Source organism: Dermacentor andersoni, chromosome 5, assembly GCF_023375885.2.
Source record: "Dermacentor andersoni chromosome 5, qqDerAnde1_hic_scaffold, whole genome shotgun sequence".
Classification (NCBI taxonomy): Eukaryota; Metazoa; Arthropoda; class Arachnida; order Ixodida; family Ixodidae; genus Dermacentor; species Dermacentor andersoni.
This window is the reverse complement of record NC_092818.1, coordinates 102043098-102064387: the sequence shown is the minus strand read 5'-3', so window position 1 is coordinate 102064387 and position 21290 is coordinate 102043098. Positions and strand designations below refer to the sequence as shown.

At 44.9% G+C, this 21290-nt stretch overlaps 1 protein-coding gene across 1 annotated transcript in view; it reads right to left on the bottom strand.

Annotated features, from left to right (window-relative positions):
* Window positions 1-21290, bottom strand: part of LOC126530983 (uncharacterized) — a 107828-nt gene that overhangs the window by 10835 nt on the left and 75703 nt on the right. Inside the window, exons 3-4 of the mRNA XM_050178328.3 lie at window positions 14860-15139; window positions 8708-8982 (exon numbers count right to left, since the gene is read on the bottom strand). Of these exons, the coding sequence (XP_050034285.1) occupies window positions 8708-8982; window positions 14860-15139 (555 nt within the window). The remainder of the gene's footprint in view (window positions 1-8707; window positions 8983-14859; window positions 15140-21290) is intronic.

The following is a 21290-nucleotide window of genomic DNA, read 5'->3' as shown; positions in this document are numbered from 1 at the left end:
TGCGATATTTGAAGGCTACTGGTTTGAGTCAGCGTTTGTGATCCGAACTGAGTGACCGAACGATATACCCAGTAGACTTTCTCTTCTTCTTTTAATCTTTCCGTCCCCTTTTCCCTTTCCCCAGTGTAGGGTAGCCAACCGGGCTCAGTCCTGGTTAACCTCCCTACCTTTCCTTTATCATTTGCTCTCTCTCTCTTGTCGAGGAAATAATGATGACATGTGCGCGCCGCGAGATAAGCGTGTCACATATGTAAATACATTCAGGGCTTGCGTAACCCTTATGTCACAGTGCCACATACCCATTTTGGGGATACTAGCCAAGAATGTGCATATACCCGGGGGCCCAAGAATGGGGCTGGCTAATTACAAGAAAACGAAAAAGAAAGGCCGCTAAATATCGTGCGCTATTCCATTAAGAGGTCGGTGTGCTTGCGAAATGCCAAGGAGGCTAGGTTATACCCATAGGTCGGGATTAATAACAGCGGTGCGCTAATTCGCACTACTTTAGCGGTCAACATGCAGTGCTTATATAGGCTGGTGATGATATGTATATCCACAAATATATTCGGCGAGATAGTGCCCAATCATGAGGCACGATACCGTGACTGGCTAAGCAATAAAAGGTTCGCTTTAATGTCGAGTGCAGTTGGCTTCAAATTCTTTCACGCCATGCAACAGCCTGTTTTTCTGCGTTATTTATTGTACCAGTGGCATTTCCGTTGATACCCTCATTCGCTACCTTATACAATATTTTATGTTATTTGTAGCTATTATTAGAGCTGCATTTCATGCACGTGAAAGAACGACAAGTAAATTAAGAAAAGGAAGTCATTTGGGCCACCATGTGTGGCTTTCAACGGTCGCCTATAGCAGGCAGATAAAAACGGTTGGGGATAATCACCAATGATGACGCACGGACCATTGAACTTAGGAGTGTCCGCCTTGAGCGAAACCGATACTGTGTCAGCGGTACTGAGTTGCCCCCCAACCCTCAGCCATACCACATCACTTCGCTTCCTCATTCGTCATTGTGGATAGCTAAATTCAGCGACCATCAGCACTATTCAAATTATGTCGTCTATACCAAAAAGAGTTTGTCGTTCCTCTTTGTAAAAACAATCCGGTGGCTGTTGCGATATAAGCTCAGATAGAAGCAAACGCCATCGAAAAAAAAATGTTTTTTTTCAATAATGAGGTGCTTACGTGCTGCAGACAGCTCTCTTCTCTGTATTCTCCTGTTCTCCTTTCCCACCGTCGGGTAGCTAACGAGACGTTTTCTGGCTAACATGTAGATACAAACAAATGTTGGAGGCATGACGACAGCACCAAACGGATAAATCATTATTTTTGCCGAAATATGTCATTAAAGAAAGTGTTCAACCACAAATAACTTCTAAAGATGTGGCAAAGAAATACAAATTTCCTCGGAAGTGATACCACGGCCTGGTGCACAGACGACAACACAGCTTAGAGGTGAAGAACGGTGGCACCCCAGGCCATTCACTGTACGGAATGATGAAGCTATGCTACTATTACTATTATATATTAATCGCGGAAGCTTACAAGCGCATCCTCAAGTGTCAATATACAGAGAAATAGAATCACGCTAGCAATCGACTCAGGAAAGGGCCACCACGCCGGCAGACTTGAAGAGGAGGAAGAAAAAAAAGAAAGAGGAAGATGACGCAGCAAAGCACGTCACATCACACACAGAGTATTATCACTTCAGACCAGAGTCCAGTCCCAACGCTGAGAAGAATTGTGGGAGCGCTTTGTGAGCCTCGTGTCGAGTTGTAGCTCGACCTTTTGGGAACGAGAAAACGCTGCTACACCAGCCTCTGTTACCGATGCTGGGTCTACGCAGCAAACAGGTACTTGGTCACAGGAAAGCCTTCGCAGGCTAAAAGGCCAGAGAGTGCGTCCACAACCGCAGTGTTTGCTTAAAGCGGTTTGAGGATGTGCTTCACGTCGACGGCTATGCGTGCGTCAACACTTGTGGTTCAGAAGTGAGGAGCGCTTTGCGAGCACAGTGCGGGACATACAAACCCGTGTACCTTAAATGGTTTGTTGCGGCTGCTTGTTGATGCTGCTGAGCAACTTCCAATAACGTGGTCTTTCAGGAATTTTCCTCTCGATGATATTTTTGCTTCCAAGAGGTCGAGATTCGAGTCATACAAGGTCCAAAAAAGATGTTTGTTAACTGTTTTCAGCCAAGAGGACCTCGACTCTCGTCTACAGCACTCGGATGCGTGTCCTTGCAGGATACGGTGCGTTCTGCTGTGACTTTCTCTTCTTACAAAGAAGAGGAAGTGTTTTCCCATATTTTTGTTTCTCCTCTTCATGAGGCTAGGCGCGGTGTTTCTGTGTCTCCTTTAGGAAACAGTTGCCAGCCAGTTTTCCTTTTTACTTTTTTTTAAACTTTAGCTTTTCTTAGCTCCTTTCTCACTTTCGTGTCCATGGCGACATCTGCCGAGAGCAAGAGAGAGATAGAGATTCTTGTTTGGGGAAGGAAAAATTGGGCTAAAGTGCAGCGCAGTAACTGTCTCCCAGTTGAGGACACCTCAACCGCGCTGCACAAATGGGAGAGAGAACTGAAAGAGGGGTGAAAGAGACGCGGCGGCGGCGGTCAGAACGGCGTGCGTGGAGAGAGCAAGTGGTCCGTATTGCTTAGTTTCGCGCCGTTGGTGCCACTCGCTGGCGCTGACCCTCTCATTGGCGGAAGCGTGCGCTTCCGCCAATGAGAGGGCACAGTTCGGTCACGGTGACGCAAAGTCCTGATTCGAGGTCCCGGTTTCTGTGAATACACCCAGATGACACTGCCTTCCGTACATCGTGGGCAGTGGAAATCATATTGGGTGCGAGCCATTCATATTCGGTGCGAGCCATTCATGAAGGCAAACCAACTGATTGCGCCCACAGTATGGTCGAGTGCCATGGAGGAAGCAGGACCTTCGGGCATCCAAACGATTCATCGACCTCGAGATCAAGAGTGGAAACGCCTAGTCTATCACAACAGTTCTGCTTGGCGAGTCGCGGAGGCAGCAACATAGCGACGTAAGTGAGGTCACTCGTCGGTTCAAGCCACTCAAGCAGAAGCAAAGGGACATAGACGCGGCGACACTGCAGTTCGCGCCAGAGAGAAAGAAGCACACCGTCTTAGACGCTACGATCCTATGATTTGAGCCACCTCAGGTAGACGCGAGGCACCGTAATCGGCAAGCAAATGTACCAATCAAGACAGAGACTGCCAACCGAGGAATTCACCAAACAGATTCTGCACAACACCTTCGGCTACGACTACTCGATGTGCTGTCGGTTGTGCTTCAAGCACAATCTCTCTGCCTTGCCTCTATCTTGCCTCTGCCTCACCAGGCAATACTCTCGTTGGTGTTTTTTCTCTGTCGAAGATATCAATGTACGCTCCTTGGCACCACACGCACCCGACGTTCGCCACGACTACGTTGTCAGGCTCTGCTCCATTCTCTGCCTCTTGGAGACCTGGATGGACCCTGAAGCGCCGCTACACGTGATAGGAAACGTATGTACCGCTGCGGATACCGACATCAACACGAGAATCGTGCGGCTGGTGTTGCCGTTTACCGCCGAGACAACGTACACGCAGAACGCGTAGACTTCTTCGATGACACCTCTACGAACGTTGCTGAAGATGGAACTCGACAATCAACTCGCCGTCGCAGTAGCTTACTTTAATTCCAAAGCACTCTCTCCCAGGTTGTGTCCTACCTCACCAACGCATTGCTGCCGTAGAAGAGGTCTGGTCCAATGCTTCTCGTGGAAGACTGAAACATACCAGCAAGCAATCCTAATTTCTTCAACGATATTAGCAATCTTTGATGCTGCCACTCATCATACATCCGGTATCCGCCACCACATATAGAGGAACGTGCGTCGACCTCGTCTTTCAAAACAGCAATTTGATCCAAGACATTCCGCATGAAAATACTCACTTTAGCGATGGCGCGGCCGTCACAGCTACATTAAAATAAATCAAGGTGACAGACCTGAACACGTCTACATAGTGTTCTTTCCTCTCACACCACAGCAAACGCCTAAACATTCGCGTTCCACACTAGTAACCATCCAGCGAGTTTCCTTTTATTTCACCCACGATATGATAGGCAAAGTGATAGTAGGTGACAATCTTAATAGAAATACTTGTAATACTGCCTTCTTCATGGCCAATCCGCCATCATGGGTATGAGTCATTGTTCAGACACAAAAACCACAACAAAAGTCGCGCTGCATCGCAAACGTTTAAGTGGAGGTTGTTCATTAACACAAGCACAAGATTCCTGCGTCATCACCAGAGGTGGCGTAATTATCATACGCCATCGCTTTGACAAGGAAGTCGTTGAAGGGTAAATACACTTGCGAAATTTAGTATCACCGAACACCAGCGTTGAGCCATATTAAAAGGGTATAGTGCCTGGGATGCATAATGTGCGGTGTAAGAATTCAGCTAAATGATTACGCAATGTCGGAAGCTGCGCTGCGCATCAAAAGTTACACTCTGCCAGAAGGACTCAGCGATGCCGCCAGAGGACTTCCATTACGCCAAAGCGATCGAGCGTGTTGCAAAGCTCTCAGCAACTCAGGTTCCAACAAACTTTTACCACGAGCGTGGTTACTACACATAGTCGCATTTGGACAGCTCTACAACGTGCAGATTTTCTAATTTTGTTTTTTTGCAAGGAATAAGGCACTCACTGGGTTGCGAGTCCACATTTTCTCATTCCAGTTTTGTTTTAGCTGACAGATCAGTCATTTTCTCGAGTTTATGCACATGCATCGTGCACAGCACGCACGCGGCAACAAAAATGACCAAGGATTTCAGCGAAAAAGTACCCATCTAAAATGTCAGCAAGGAAAGAAAAGACGCCTTGCCTTTATACAAGGCAGAAAGAGTGACAGGCTAACCATTAAGAACCTTGGCTAAAGAATTTTCTGTCCTCATTTTTCACAGCTTCTAAAATAATATCTTACCCGACGCCTGTTTGAAACACGGGATCGACTTGCTCTTAACCCCAACCAAAATACTTATTTCCTAGAAATATTACCCATTCATAAATCTGTATCGACGCATGGGATAAGTGCAACGTCACTTGACGAAGACTACCAAGGCCTTATGTATGGCGCAGATAATCTGAGTGCTTTAATTTACGTGCTCTAAATATACCCGCACTTCCACGATATGAAGTCGCTTGTATTCCAGGAAAAGCCTTTTGCAGGCGCTTCATTACTCTTTCTCCAAAGTATGCTCAAACGAGTAAACATTTATAAACAGTCTTTCACTTGGCGAGTACAAGTGAAACTACGCGGAAGTGGCGCTATAAAATTAATGTGACACGTCGATCAACACGGCTGCTGTTAACATCGCCGCTCCGAAAATAACTACAAAGCAAAAAGCGTAATGTCTGAAGTGTGGGTGTCTGTTTTTTTCCCGCCGGCCCACGGATTCGCTCAAGACCAGCAGCAGCGTCTTGGTTAACAAACACGGCGTCCTTATTCGACCACATATAAACACTTCCGGTAATGAGCTCGTCTTTCGTGTACAAAAACTTAATTTGCATCAAGGGTCGTCGAAGTGTCATACGCAGACAAAAAAAAAGGGCAATAAAAATTAATAAACATAAATGTAAAGGAAAGTAACGTATAAGGCAACGAAAACGAGGAGAAAATGAAGAAACCTGATGATCTCACAGGATTAACAATAATATAACCAAACGAAAGATAACCAGGTCGTTCCTAAGTACGTGCACAGCTGTCCCGTTGAGAGTCTACATGGGGGCTGATTAGAGTATGTGTGTGCTATGGTGTAGTGCGGTTTTTAAAAACAAAAGAAATATTTGCTTTCCAGCATAATAAACACATCAGTTTTCTAAGTGGTGCTGCAAATTACATTCCTCTATATATATGAGGCATAAATGCTGGTATCTCTCCCTGAGAAATTATTAACAGCTGCGGTCAGTAATAAGCTTGGCTGCCTACTGCTTTCTTTTTTTTTTTCTGAGGGGAAAATGGAGCCAGTGAAACATACGCCAAGTATTAGAAAGCATCTGCTTCACCATCTTAAACTTGGTTATCCCACAGCTTTCAGAATCGCAACGGGAAAGTCAGCAGTCGCAGACACCAACGATGGGACAAAGCACATGGATGTCATCAATGTGATATATATAATTTTGGTTCACATTCATCAAAAACAAAAAGAAAGGCAAGGAATGGCGAGAAAATGACTGCATGCCACATGTTGCATACGAGCCCACAACCTTCGTAGAATGCGCGATACACACATACCAAACCGATTGAGCTACAGCGGTTGTTTGGCCTCTTCACTTTCCTGTACACTTAGAAGTAATTTAATCTAGCCTTGGGTGCCTCAACCAACCTTTCTCTCACGATCACGGAAGCACGTTCACAACAACATCATTTCAAAGGAACGTTCTTTGAAAGCCAGTCGTTCCAGTTAGCGGCCGTCGTTCTTCTCGCTTTCAAATAGCGACACTTTATTTTCCTGTGCTTCAAATAGTTCCATCGGCGGTTGACATATTTGGCACAGCTACTTCACCCGATTGAGTATCTTACTTTCTCCGATTTTCTCAACAATTACGCAGTTTTATTCCGGCATCTCCTTGGCATTCAACAATTGCCGCCATCTGAATGTCCAGATATATGGGGTGTTTCTTTTAGAGTATGCACAACTTTCAAGTATCGCTTGCGGCACATAGCACAATTGCAGTGTTCGATCTAGATTACTCGAAGAGGCGGACATTAGTTTTCACGAGAAATCGCAATTCGCGATCTACTAACAATGCTTACAATCATGTCTTTTAACTAATTATGGCACATATTGCAACCTATGAATCGTATCAGGGGATATCGCAGGACGTGTCCACTTGGAACAAATCTTGACGATGACACTACTTTTGAGATATTCATTTGCAACGCGCGCGACGAAATATATTTGTGCCCCAGTTATTTTGGCGCTTCAATGCATATCAGTCAAAGAACGATGATTTTTACCGCAATCTTGACGCAGCATATCTCTAAACCAGTCCCGTCTTCAAAATTCATTCCTAGTAGATATGCCTCGCAAACTAACCTGCTACAATTCGTAAACTTGCAATAAGTGCTGCAGTATAATTAGTTAAAGACATATTTGTATAGTTTTGTGAAGCCAACTATACCCGCCGCGGTAGCTTAGTGGCGATTGAGTTGCGTTTCTTCGCTCGAGGTTGCGGGTTCGATCCTGGCCACCGCGGGCGCATTTCGATGCGGCGAAATGCAAGAACCTTCGCGTAAATACATTTAGACGAACGTTAAAGAATCCTTGGTGGTCAAAACCAAGCCCGAGTCCGCCACTCAAGTGTGCCTCTTAATCATATCGTGGTTTTGGCACGTAAAACCACAGAATTATAGTTTTAGTTAAACAAGTCAAATATGCATTTCGATTTATTATGCAAATCATGTCCGCCTCTTCGAGAAATCTAGTACATCAATTGGAACTAAGATATCTGCCACAGGCAATATTTAAAATTTCTGCGCAACCAAAAATTTTCTGGTCTGTACATATGTATATAAATATATATATAAATATATATATATATGAGCATGGTGCAACGAAGAAGCATATTTTGACAGCTAGATTGATCGTGCTGCCGTGGCGAGAAAATACTTTAATGGCTCTTCTGAGAGCGCTAAAAGCGTCTTGCGTTCCTGAGATCTTTCGTAATTTTCGGCGTACGTTCTTTGATAAACAGCTCCACTGGTTTCACAGCGTAAATACCCAGCGCGCACTTAACGGTGCTGCTCGTAGGCTCCCTACTTAAATACAGAGTCCATCCCTCATGTGCAAGCTACGTGCTTAGGTCCAGAAATATCTGAGCTTTTCTCGCAATTTCAACACGTCGAAAACTTGCGTGGGTAGTTTCAGACTATTACAGTCGTATGCACACGCACGACGCCGATTCTGATGGACAGAAATTGCGCAAAAGGCACAGTATACGGATATTTACGGATATTTTTTCTCTCTCTCTCTCTCTCTCTCTCTCTGTGCGTGCGTGCGTGCGCGATCAACATTTAAGGTTTACTGAGTCATTTCCAAGTTTCTTTTTTTTTTTTTCTGATGAGAAGCGTCAGCGCACTCCTTCATATGAGAACTGGAGGAAACACAACCTTTGTTAAGGTTCAAGGGGCGCGCCACTAACTCACCGAAATGTCTTTGCCTCATTCTGCTCGTTTATGAAACTGCGGATACCCTTGAGTATTCTGTAAAGGAATACTGCGTTTAACCTACGGCAAAAATAAGATGATTAACCCCACAATAACGTTTTACCGTAATTCTGGCGCCGCCAGACACCAGCACACGACAGAACCAACACGGACAGGCACTGCGCCACAATTCTCGTAATGAATCATGCACCAGCCAGTCTATAGCAACGCGTTTTATTAAACTGCGCAATACTTCTTCAAACTGCAGGTGATACGTAGGTATAACTTTTTTTTTTTTTTTAATTAGACAACCCAAATCAGGATATTTCTCTCTCTCTCTCTGCATCCGTTAGTACCTAAAACCAGAACACTTGTATATCATTTACGTTCCCTATAGTGCCTCGCTAAGCAAGCCAACGGGTGTCGGTGTCCCATGCGGTATAGCAGGCATACCACGACCTGCAACGTCGGTTCTCACCTGACACTTGTGCGGTATGCTGGCGTAAAACCCGTCGTGCCACTTGCTACAGTCGAAGTTGATGTCCTCGGGCAGGTTCTCGTAGAACGGGTAGTCGGTCAGGTCGGCTCCCTTCAGTTCGCGCGGGAAGTTCGGGTCGGCGTAGAAGTCGATGATGCGACCGTCCGCGCGCTGCCTGTAGTTGGGCGAGAGTGTTTTGGGAGGATCCGTCGGCGCGGCTGTCGTAGTCGTCGTCGTCGTCGTTGTCGTCGTCGAGGACGTCTGCTTAGGAGGCCCTGCGTGGAGAAGCGCGTGAGACAGCTGCGATTACACAGAACATGTCGAAAGTACAAAGCCCACTGCTCTTGACCACTATATATACTAGAACATCAGGAGCCGAATCGACAAATCTTTTCGTTCGTATGTGCGCTTCACCATTGGCTGGACGCTTTCACCAGTAATAATTCCAGCACTAGGATTGACTGGAATTGGCTCTTACGAAGAATTCTAGTGTTAGTTTTTGTGTGTGTGTGTGAATGCAGACCCTGTTGTTCTTATGAAATAAACGTTTGCATTGTATTGAAGTGAATTTTATTGACAGAGTACTTTATTTGCATGAATTGAAAAAATTAATTAACGTGCGTATCAATTCTGCTAGAACGTATTGATGTAGCCCACTCTTTATGCGATACCTTTTCCCCCAACCCTGCCGCCTATTAAAAGGGGTCGTTAATGCAATAGTTTTCCTTACCGTTATTTTTTTTTCTTCCAACATTTCTTACTCGCTTTTGATGATCGAAATAACCATCCCTTCGGTGGCCTGTCTTTCCAGGGTCTCATCGTTTAATAAACAGCAACATTAAAAGAAGTAAAGATGGAACATGCAACCAGAATGTGGCAAGGCTACAAAAAAGATTGCATTCACTGAAGTAACAGGAATCCCAGATCAAAAAACGGCTGCATCTTGAGGAACTAAAAGCAAATGGGCACGCGTGCAAACGAGAACGGACAAAGCCGCAAACTACAATAAAGTTTGGAGTTGCGAGTCCAACGCCTGTCCAGTCGTGTGTGTGTTTTTTTTTTCTTTATGAAGTTACAGCAGCTTGCCAAAACTCACCCAACTTGCCCAAGTCAACGACGACAACAACAAAGCGTTAAAACAGTCTGAACTTTGGACCCTTTAAAGAAGCGAAGGTCCTTGGACCATGGTGTGGCGCATCGCTGAAGCAAAATAAGCCATGATAACACTACTGCGGTCCCTCAAGCGGACAGGTATTTGCGACCGTTTCTAGAGACTCGCAGCGCACTTTTAAGTGGGCACGAAATTAGTGCTCTTTCTGCACATTTCCTTCATTTATACACCCTTCCCCCCGGTCCAGGATAGCAAGCCGGACGTGCGCCTAGTTCACCTGCCTTTCCACTTATTGCTCCGTTCTAATCTTTCTCCGCGCCTTCTAATCAGTACGAGGCGTACATTGCAGGCGCTGTGTCGAGAGCTTCGTTGTGCTTTAACCAACAACACTGCAGGCCGTACTCTGCCAGAACATTGAAGTTCCCGCGCTTTGTTTGCTGGTTATGAAGAAGAAAATCGTATTGCGACGCGCCGTACCGTCAGGCAAGCATCTCTCATTTAAGCAGCGGCAACAGTGCAGGTAGCACGTCACCGCTTTCTCTCTCTCTCTATATATGTTGTTAGTAAATCTCCATCGGAAAGTAGCATGTCACACAAGAGCAACAGAAATTTGGAATGTTCTGTAGTGTCGCACTGGCCATATGGTCAGCAAATGCTTTACAACGAACTCCTCCGTTTACTAAATGGCTATAATAAAAAAAGAAAAATCGATATTTGCGAAGAAAATTATCCGACTTGTACGCGTTCTTTCTAGCCTAAGACTGGCCTCTAGAGCGGTCTTTGATTTGTATGTTGATATATTCTTAAATGCCACTATTACCATGCGTACGTTGTAACGAAGAGTTGTGCTGTTGCATGACGGTGATGGGAAGTGATATACGCTAATGCATGACGCTCTGTGTAGGACATTAACTTGTGATGTGTTTAATTTGATGGTTTTGTCAAATTTTACGACAACGTGAAGAAAATGCTTGTGCCTCTGCTGCTGTCGTTGCCTGTATGGGAGCGAAGGACTCCCTGAAGCCACCCTTGAATGACTTTTCCCTTCGCCTCCCATCACATGTATTGTGATGAACCAATAAACAATCAATCAGTCAATCAATACATACGCCATATGGAAGTGCCCTTCGGTCATTCCTTACATATATGCCTCATGCGCATGTCCCACACAGGCAACCGTAGATATCCTTGAAGTATACCAGGAGACTTCCTAACAGAGTTATGCATCAAATGACTTGTGGTCGTGTCACACTGTATTGCAGAGCTTTTATGAGAAGTCGCTAAGCACCCAATTAGGTGCTATTTGGTTTTCATGCGTGAGCTATAAACAAAAGCCTCGGAGAAAAAAAAGACATTTTCTTTTTTTTACCATATAACTTGTGTCATATCGAAGGTAAAAGACAGTGTCAATAAGCTATCAAGGTCATACACGGGCTGATTCTAGAAATATTGATAACGATGCTGGGCACCCACTGCTAGAAAGTAAAATGTGTAACACGTAAGGAAGGCGTCAGCATCGTGGCCGCAGTCGATCTGCTTCTTCGCATGGTAGTTAGGTGTACCTGATTTATGGTTAAGGCCACCGTCAGGAAGGGGGACGGTGCATGAAGGGATGAGTACATTAACGGGTATAAATAATACTGATCACAGCATGAAGTGTGAAGCAGGGAGGAGGAAGCCGGAGAAATATATGCATTTATATTACATTTGGTGAGTAGGGTTGCTTGAGTTAATCAGCCAGTGAGCCAATCTGCAAGCCTGCGCGAGATATCGTGTCGTTATTGCAGTGAGACAATCCTGTTAACTTCGTCACCTTCGTGCCTAGTGGTGCCTCCACCAACACTAGGTGCATCATATATCCGGCGTCCTCGGGCGGTCTTCACGCAGTTGAGAGCTGAAACAGTCGTTGTGTAAGCGGCAATAAGCGTATTTCATGCTTGGAAACAAAGGAGAGCGCAGTTAGTCAAAAGAGAATGCATTGAGTCACAGGCTAACTCTAAGTCAGTCATGCCATCGAAAATGTTCGCTGCGTCCCCACGCGGACGATTGCAGGTTAGTTCCAAAAGAGATATATTGCAAATCACAAGCGTATTAAGCACCGTCGTCGATTGATAGCTGCTCTTGCTCGTGAGGTCGCCTAGTGATGAAGGTCTGATCCCCGCATTCTCAAACCATCCTCGACTCGAAGTGCCTCATCCACTCCACCGCGTAAGCCTACTACCGAGTGACTGAAGACGGATCCACACTTCTCAAGAATTGACGCGTAGTGTCAGTGAAGTTAAGTGATCGCTTCTGTCGAGGAACGGCGCTGCCATTCACTTTCTTGGAACCAGGTGGAACGCTGAGTGGACAGACATCTTGGAATACGGGGATCAAATTGACTTGCCGCAAAAGAAACATGTAGCCAATTCGATAAATGCAGAACTAAAGCGTTCGTGAGCAGAGACCACGATCGCTAAGCACCACGCCAGCCGAAGCTTGTCGCTTACGACCATTAGGCGTGGCACATACTTATGGACCACCGTGTCCCAATAAGCGAGCATCCGCTCCGTCTGACAATTGATGCGACACGCGGAGCAGGTCCGACTTAATGAGGCGATCGGAGGTGAACGTGTGGCAAGGCATGCCCGCACTGTGTACACGGGCCGAAAGTTCCGGGTTGTCGGCGAATTCATTTACGACCATACATGATCGTGAATCGCGAAGCCGAAATGAGCGTCCTGTGCGACAGAAATGGCTGCTCCTTGTGGCTATTTTTTTTTTTTTACTTAAGACAGAAATCATTCACCATGGCTAAGAGGAAAGGACGAGAGCTAAGGTAAGTGCACAAGGGCATGTAACATTGGTAATTAGTGGTTAAAAATAAGGTTATTGGTTTTAACGCCCCAAAGTCACACACGAGGTGTGAACGAAGCCATGGTGCGAGACTCCAAATTAATTTCCGCCACACAACCTTGTCTAAAGTGCACCTAAATATCAGTACGCAGGAGCATTCGCATTCCACCGCCCAAGGAATGCGGCCACTGATGCCGGGGATCGAACCTGCGACCTGCGTTTTCAGCAGCACAACGCTGCAGCTGCGGAGCCACCGCGAAGACGTGAAAGACGTGTAAACATGGACCTACGAAATTAGGGTGGAAGACGTAACAAGTGGCTGAAATTTTCAGCCACGTTGGCGTCAGCGCCGTATCTATTGACGAAGATTGAAGGCCAATGCCCACAAAGAAGTTGCCTCATTTTCTTGAAATGCGCACCTTTCGAGTGAAAGCAGCAGAGTGAAGATCTAATAATAGCTAAATCGCGTCTCGTGCTTCTACATACTGGTGTCCAGCGATGCCCACCGGGCGCCGCAGGAATTGCTGAACTGCGCACTTCACGCACATACACTGTTCCTGCAAAATCACCTCTGGAGCTCGCGGCAAGCTTCACTACTCACTATTCTACTTACTGTTCAGAAGAAAAAAATAGGTAGGTGCGTGACTGTGAGACTCTGGAAGCATGAGAAATCAGTTATAACACTAGCCTTCTTAAGTATAAACCCCATGCAAGCGATCTTGCACGCGACAGCGACAAGCGACGCGATGGAGATGGCTGTCGCATTCGCTCGTCGCCTACAAGTTGCACCCCATGCGAGCGACGACTTCGAGCGACGTCTCCCCAGTGTTGCCGGTATGAGGGCAGCAATATAGGCGCCGAAACTAGCATGACGCGTGCTTTATTAACTTAAGTTGATGTATTTTACTGTAAAAAGCAGGATAAAATATTTCTGAAAGTCTTGCAGTAGGTTCTTATCCTTGCACGTATAAAAATTCAATCGTTTGCTCGTTCCGTGCGACAATCGGAAGTATCGGAGTTATGTACATCCAGTTCCGGCTTTGCGCTATTGGCTAGTCGCTCATAGCACTTCCGGGCGACGAGCGACGAATTCTAGATTTGCAGAACCGAGTTATCGCGCGACAAGACCAAGCGATCTGTTCACGCGACGGCCCGATCCGTCGCTCGAAGCCGTCGCTCGTCGCTGTCGCGCACAAAATCGCGCACATGGGGTTTAGCCTTTACTCAAACTGCGATATATAGCGAAATGTGCGACTTTCCACCTCGTTTTCCGTGGTTATACCGTTCTTGCCGGGTGCTCAGGACAGGCCGCGCGTGTGATTACAGCGGTTTCACTCATTAGAAAAACTAATAATATAAAGTGACCGCTGCATCATCTACCCTTGTGGCTTCCCTCAGCGAAAAAAGCTAATTCTGTACTTGAATCGTTCTATTTCGTCACATGAAACTATTATTCACTGTACATCACAAGAACGCACGTGTAAAGGAGGAACGTGATTACGGGACGAAACAACGCTACTAAAAAAAACTAGCCCGCTGTACGAAAAACGTAGTAGTTTACTATTGCAGATACCGTCTGCAGGTCTGTACTGCGCTTTCGGCCCTGTGTAGTTAAATAGTTGAACAGCGTTGGGCCACGTCGAAGACATGACATTGCGGCGGTTTGAACTGAACAAATGAACTGCGGTCGAATTCTCCTTTCACGCGTCTGTATAGGCTATCTCAGAATGGAAATGAAATGAAATTCTGATGTTTTACATGCCAGGACCCCGACGTCATTACGGGGCATGTCGTAGTGGGGGCCTCAGAATGAACTTACACCACCAATGATTCCTTACCATGCAATCCGGACGGTACACAAACGTGTTTGCATTCCGCCTCTTTCGGAATGCGGCCGCTGCCACAGGCATCGCGACCAGGACTTTGTACAAGGTGAGCAGCGCAATGTCATAGCCACTGATCCACCGCGACGACTGTGTATATTTCAGACCTCGTCTGAACGTCGTTGTACCCCTTTCAGCTCTCTTAACACTTTCCACGCCCAACATGTGACCTTCTTTCCAATCTAGCGTTGTTTACTTTTAGCATTGCTTTGGAATGAATAGACGCCATCGCTGTAAGGGGGCTACATTTCGTTGCTTCACCTGCACTTAAATAATTGCACCCTTGCTGATAACAATAAAAAAACAGCTCGCGCAAGCCTCACCGAAGCTGTACCCGTAGTGTTCCAGCTCCTCCTCGTAGGACGGTGGCGGTGGTATGGGATTCGGCGCCGGCCTCTGCTGGCCGCGACCCCTGAACCGACCGACCACGCGTCCGCGACCCCTGAAGGGCGGTCGAGTCGGTGCTTGCGTGTGGCTATCCTCGGGCACCTCGTAGTAGTAGTAGTCGTCGGGGCTCGCCGTGGTCGTGGAGGTTGTGGACCTCACGCGGGCACGAACCAGCCGGAAACCTGGCCTTGGTTGCCTCACGGCTTGCCGTCGTGCCTGCATGGGTGAAGTACATAGGTACTTAATTACTTCGATTTAAACATGAGTCATCATCATACATTTTGCCGCTAGTAGTTTAAACTGCTACTACTACTACTAACGTGGGAGTAGCCCGCCCTATGGGACCTTGCGTCCCGTAGCTCGCAGAACCTTTCATTAAAGTTATTCCATTCATCCATACTACTACTACTACTACTACTACTACTACTACTACTACTACTACTACTACTACTACTACTACTACTACTCAATAGCAGCAGCCAATTTTATGTCCACTGCAGGACGAAGGCCTCTCCCTGCGATCTCCAATTGCCCCTGTTCTGCGCCAACCAATTCCAGCTAGCGCGTGCGAATTTCTTAATTTCATCACCCCACCTAGGCTTCTCCCGTACTCGACTGCGTCTTGAATAGGCGTACGGTAGCGCCATTAAAAGACAGCAAAAGAAAACACACATGGACATACACAGCGCTAACTTAAACGTAAGTTAGCGCTGTGTATGTCTCTGTGTGTCATTGTGTGTCACCGTACACCTATTCAAGACGCATTACCAACAAGCCCACATTGTAACCCTTGACTGCGCTTCCATTCTCTTGGCACCCATTCTGAAACCCTAATGGTCAACCGGTTATCGAACCTGCGCATTACATGACCTGCCCAGCTCCATTTATTTCTCTTAATGTCAATTAGAATATCGGCTATCATTTTTTGCTCTCTGATCCACACCGCTCTCTTCCTGTCTCGTAACGTTACGCCTAGCTTTCTTCGTTCCATCGCTCCTTGCGCGGTCCTAAACTTGTTTACGAGCTTTTTTTCAGTCTCCAAGTTGTTGCCCCATATGTCAGCCCCGGTAGAATGCAATGATTGTACGCCTTTCTTTTTAATGATAATGGTAAGCTTCCAGTCAGGAGATGACAATATCTGCCGAATGCGCTCCAACCCATTTTATTCTTCTCCAAGTTTCCTTCTCATGGTCAGGGTCCCCTGTGATTAATTTACTTAGGTAAGTACTCCTTCACAGACTCTGGAGGCTGACTGGCAATCCTGAACTCTTGTTCGCTTGCCCAGCTATCGATCATTTATATTATATATATATATATATATATATATATATATATATATATATATATATATATATATATATGTATATATATATCTTTGTCTTCTGCATATTAATCTTCAAACCCACTCTTATTCTCTGTCTGTTGAGGTCCTCAATTATTCGTCCCCAGTGTTCCTGAACTGGACAATATCATCTGCAAATAAAAGGTTTTCGAGATATTCGCCGTTGATTCTTACTCCTAAGCCTTCCCAGTTTAATAGATTGAATACGTCTTCCAAGCACGCAGCGAATAGCATTGGATAGATTGCGTGTCCTTGTCTGAGCCCTTTCTTGCAGGTATATTCCTACTTTTCTTGTGGAGAATTAAGGTAGCTGTGGAATCTCTATATATACTTTCCGGTATATTTACGTAAGCGTCTTGTACTCCTTGATTACGTAATGCCTCTATGACTGCTGGTATCTCTACTGAATCAAATGAGTTTTCGTAATCTATGAAAGCCATATAAAGAAGCTGATTGTACTCCGCGAATTTCTCGATTATCTGATTGATGACATGGATGGAATCCATTGTAGAGCATCCCTTCTTGAAACCTGCATGTTCCCATTGGTTCACTAAAACCCAGTGTTGCCCTTATTCTATAGGAGATTATTTTGGTGAATATTTTATATAATACTGGGTGTAACCTAATGGTCCTATCATTTTTCAATTCTTTAACGTCTCCCTTTTTGTGGATTAGCATAATTTTGGCATTCTTCCAGTTCGCTGGGACCCTTGATGTCGACAGACAGTTCGTATAAAGGGCCGCTAGTTTTCAAGCATTATGTCTCCCTCATCTTTGATTATATCGACTGTTATTTCATCTTCCTCTGCCTCTTTTCCCCGTTTCATGTCTTGCAAGGCCCTTCTAACTTCATCACTAGTTATAGAAGGACCCTCTGTAACCTGTTCATTACTACTTTGAATGGAGGTATCGTGGCTGCTCTGGGTACTGTACAGGTCAGTATAGAATTCTTCCGCTGATTTTACTATATCTTCGACATTGCTGATGATATTACCCTGCCTATCTTTCAGTGCATACATATTGGTTTGTCCGATGCCTAAATTCTGTCTCACTGTTTTCAAGCTGTGTCAATTTCTTACAGCTTCCTCAGTCTTTCTCACGTTATAATTTCGAATATCCCTTATTTTGTCCTTGTTGATTAGTTTTGACAGTTCCGCGAATTTTATCTGATCTTATGAGTTGGACACTTTCATTCTTTGTCGTCTTTTTATTAGGTCCTTTGTTGCTTGGGAGAGCTTACATCTGGTTCCCTTGGTGCCTTACCTCCCACTTCAATTTCTGCTTTTGAAACCAGCCTAGTTACGGTTTCATTCATTGCCTCTATGTCATCTGCATCTCTCTGTTCTAAGGCTGCATATTTGTTTGCAAGTGCCAACCTGAATTGGTCTGCCTTTACCCTTGCTGCGTCTAGGTTAGCCTGTTTCTTCTTGACCAATTTCGCTCTTTCTCTCTTCAAATTCAGATGAATCCTAGCCCTCATTAACCTATGATCACTGTACTTTACTCTACCTAACACTTCTACATCGTTCGCAATGCTGGGATAGGCAGAAAGTATGAAATCAATTTCATTTCTAATTTCACCATTAGGGCTTTTCCAGGTCCACTTTTTGTTCCAACATTTCCTGAAGAAGGTGTTCATTATTCGCAGCGTATTCCTTTCCGCGACTTCTACCAACATCTCTCCTCGAGTGTTCCTAGAATCCACGCCGCGGTTTCCAATTGCTTGTTCACCAGCCTGCTTTTTCCCCACTTTTGCATTGAAGTCGCCCATGACCGCAGTATACTGAGTTTTCCAGGAAACTTTCGCAGGAAATGAGGTCTGTCGGACATACGCTCCGTTGGACATGCGCTCAGGTGTCGTGTGTTGTTTTCTCGCTCAAGTCCTGTTCCATTGTCGTTCTGCGCGACAGTGTTAAGTACTGAGTTTGCACTTTTCGCATCACAAATTGAACATCATAAAACTGTTCTATTTCTTTCTCATCGTGACTAGAGGTTGAAGCGTAGGTTTGTACTACCTTTATTCTATATCTCCTATTCAGCTTTATTACTACTGCTACCCTCTCATTAATGCTGTGGAATTCGTCATTGTTGCCCGCTATGTCTTTATGGATTAGGAATCTTACTCCTAACTGCTTATCATCTGAAAGTTTTCTATAGCAGAGGACGTGGCCATTTGTCAGCACTCTATAAGCCTCACCATTTCTTCTAACCTCACCATGGCCAATGATATCCCAAACAATGCCTAATTGGGCCTCAAAGAGTCCTGCTAGGCTAGCTTCCCTCGAGAGGGTTCGGGTGTTAAATCTTGCAAGGGTCAGTACTACTACTACTACTACTACTACTACTACTAATAATAATAATAATAATAATAATAATAATAATAATAATAATAATAATAATAATAATAATAATCTTTATTGCACGAAGGAATACAGAACACAAGAAACGGGCCTGTCAAAGCCACAAGTGGCTTGAGGTACTTGGCCCGGCAAATCAGCGGACGAGCGTGCAATATTTACTTTACCATAGACATCCGGCAAGACAATGCAGGAGGACTAACAGTTGGGAAGCATAACACGAACAAGAAGCAAAACATATAGCAAGAATCAATAATCGACACCAAGACGGCAAGATGTACATATTTTTGAAATGATGAACAGCATTTGTCACAAATGTTCAAGCAACCATGTTACAGTGAATAAATCATGTTTTTCAATGCCTTTTTTGATGTTATGGAGAATGCCTCATTTGGCAAATCGTTCAGAATTTTCGGCACATAAACACAACGCCTAGCTTCACCATATCTTGTTGAGGATCGCGGAACTATAAAGCGAACAGTACTACGAAGGCTTCGGGGGGCTGTGTAACATATTTTAATATCACTAAACCAAAAATGCCTTAGCACCACAGTTTGCGTAAACAGAGTCCCGAAGCATGGAAGGCCAAGCGCTGAGAAGATGTTATTATTTGTGATTGATGGAGTGTTGTAGGGTATGTTTTTTCGTATGTTTTTTAACAAAGAATCAACACGGTTTTGCCATCGGGTGGGGCAGAAAGCAAAAACAGTAATCCCATATCGAAGAGTGCTGTAGACCAAGGCATGCGCAATAGTCTTTTTTTTACTTGAAGTGGAACGATAGATTTAATGTGAAAGAATAACAACGCAGCGCTCCTAAGCTCATCGCAAGTATGCGATAGTTGACTATGCCACGACATATCACTGTCGAAAAATACTCCCAGGTATTTTACCGAGGTTACGTAGTTAACCGGCACGCATCGACAGGGATGACAGTTCCGACTGTGCAGGAAAATCGGTGCATCGATTACGGTTAGCTTTAGATGGGATCTGAAGCAAACGAGTTGGGTTTTTAAGGCGTTAAACTTTAGACAGTTATCAGCGAACCAAGTCATTGTCTTGTCCACATTATTCTGAAGATTCGAGATGGCCATGTTGTACGAAAGGTGTTTTGACAGCAATACAGTGTCGTCAGCGTATTGAAATATCGAACATTTTGAAACAACCCGAGATGAATCATTAATGAATATATTGAAAAGTAGAGGTGATAAAATGGAACCTTGAGGAACTCCGGCTTTCAGTGGAAGTTCACTACTTGCATTTATCGTTTTATCCAAGAGAACCACTTGTGACCGTTCTGCGAAATTGTTCTTGAGGACATCGTAAAATGGACCCCTAAAACCACTGCAATATAATTTTTAATAGAATCCCGTGATGAACTGTATTGAAAGCGTTGGATATGTCCAAAAATAAAGCAACGCTAAACAGATTTCGATCAAAAGCTGAGAACCGTTCATCCGAGAACTCCTTCAGAAGGGCTACGGTGCCACGACCGGTAACAAAACCAAACTGACGAGTCGACAAAATCGAAAATTTTTCAACAAAAGATGTCATGGATTTTAAGAGAAATTTTTCAATAGTGTGAGAAAGTATCGGTAGTATAGAAATAGGCCGATAGTTTTTCATGTCATCTCTTTTTCCCTCCTTTAAAAAGCGGTTTAACGATTGCGGGTCTTAAGCTCTTTTGGGATAAGCGCGGTATCAAGAAAATTGTTCAACATGAAGAGTAGTATATCGGATAAGGCTGCAAAGTTCCTTTGTAGCATATCCGCTGATAAACCGTCGATTCCAGGAGGCTTACTGCGCTTAAAGCGGAAAATTATTTCACGAAGTTCACTTTCTGAAATTCTAGGTAGAAATGCGGACGCTGAAAGGGATTCTTAAGCGTGTATTGGACGGTCTGACATGAACATGCGTTCTCGGAAGCCAGTGCGAACAAATGATTGAATTTATCTGCGACCTCGACTGATTCGCCTGGAAAAAAAGAAATAATGATAATAATAATGATGATAATAATAATAATAATAATAATAATAATCAAAGGTGTTTAATAAGTTGCCGAAGAACAACGTCGATGGTTTTGGTCCTGGCCCACTCGGCAGAACATTGCACGAGAAAAACAGTGCACGACCACACACACATATACACGCGCGCGCACTAAAATACATAATAATTTCGCGAATGTAGATTTTAAGAGAGCATAAAATGTGTACACGAAGAGAATAGAAAACAAAAGGGAAGAAGCAGAAAAAGGATTTCAAAATGACGGAACACACAGCAGATATTAGAGCTTTTGTTCAGTTATTTAAGTTCCTCAGCTACGCGTTTCAGAAAAATATTAAAGTTAGGCACGAGGACATTCAGGCTCTCTGAATGGGCATGGTGTGTCGCCTGCACTCTAGATAGAGGGTCACAAAAATGTGAACGCTGAAAGGCGCGCTGTTTCCTTGTGCCTTTCTACGGACTGTAAACGCGTACACTAGAAAGCAAGTTCGAGCAGCAGATTTTTCCATGTGTGACGAAGAAGATCGGCAAGCTGAAAAGCCCCGTTGCCATCGTGTGGCACGTACCCAGTTCGTTCGCTGGCTGCGCCCTACCTGCTGGTGCTGAGTTTATCGCTGCTGCTCTACGAGCCGAATAAACCCCCCTTTACAATTGGTGGAGGTGCT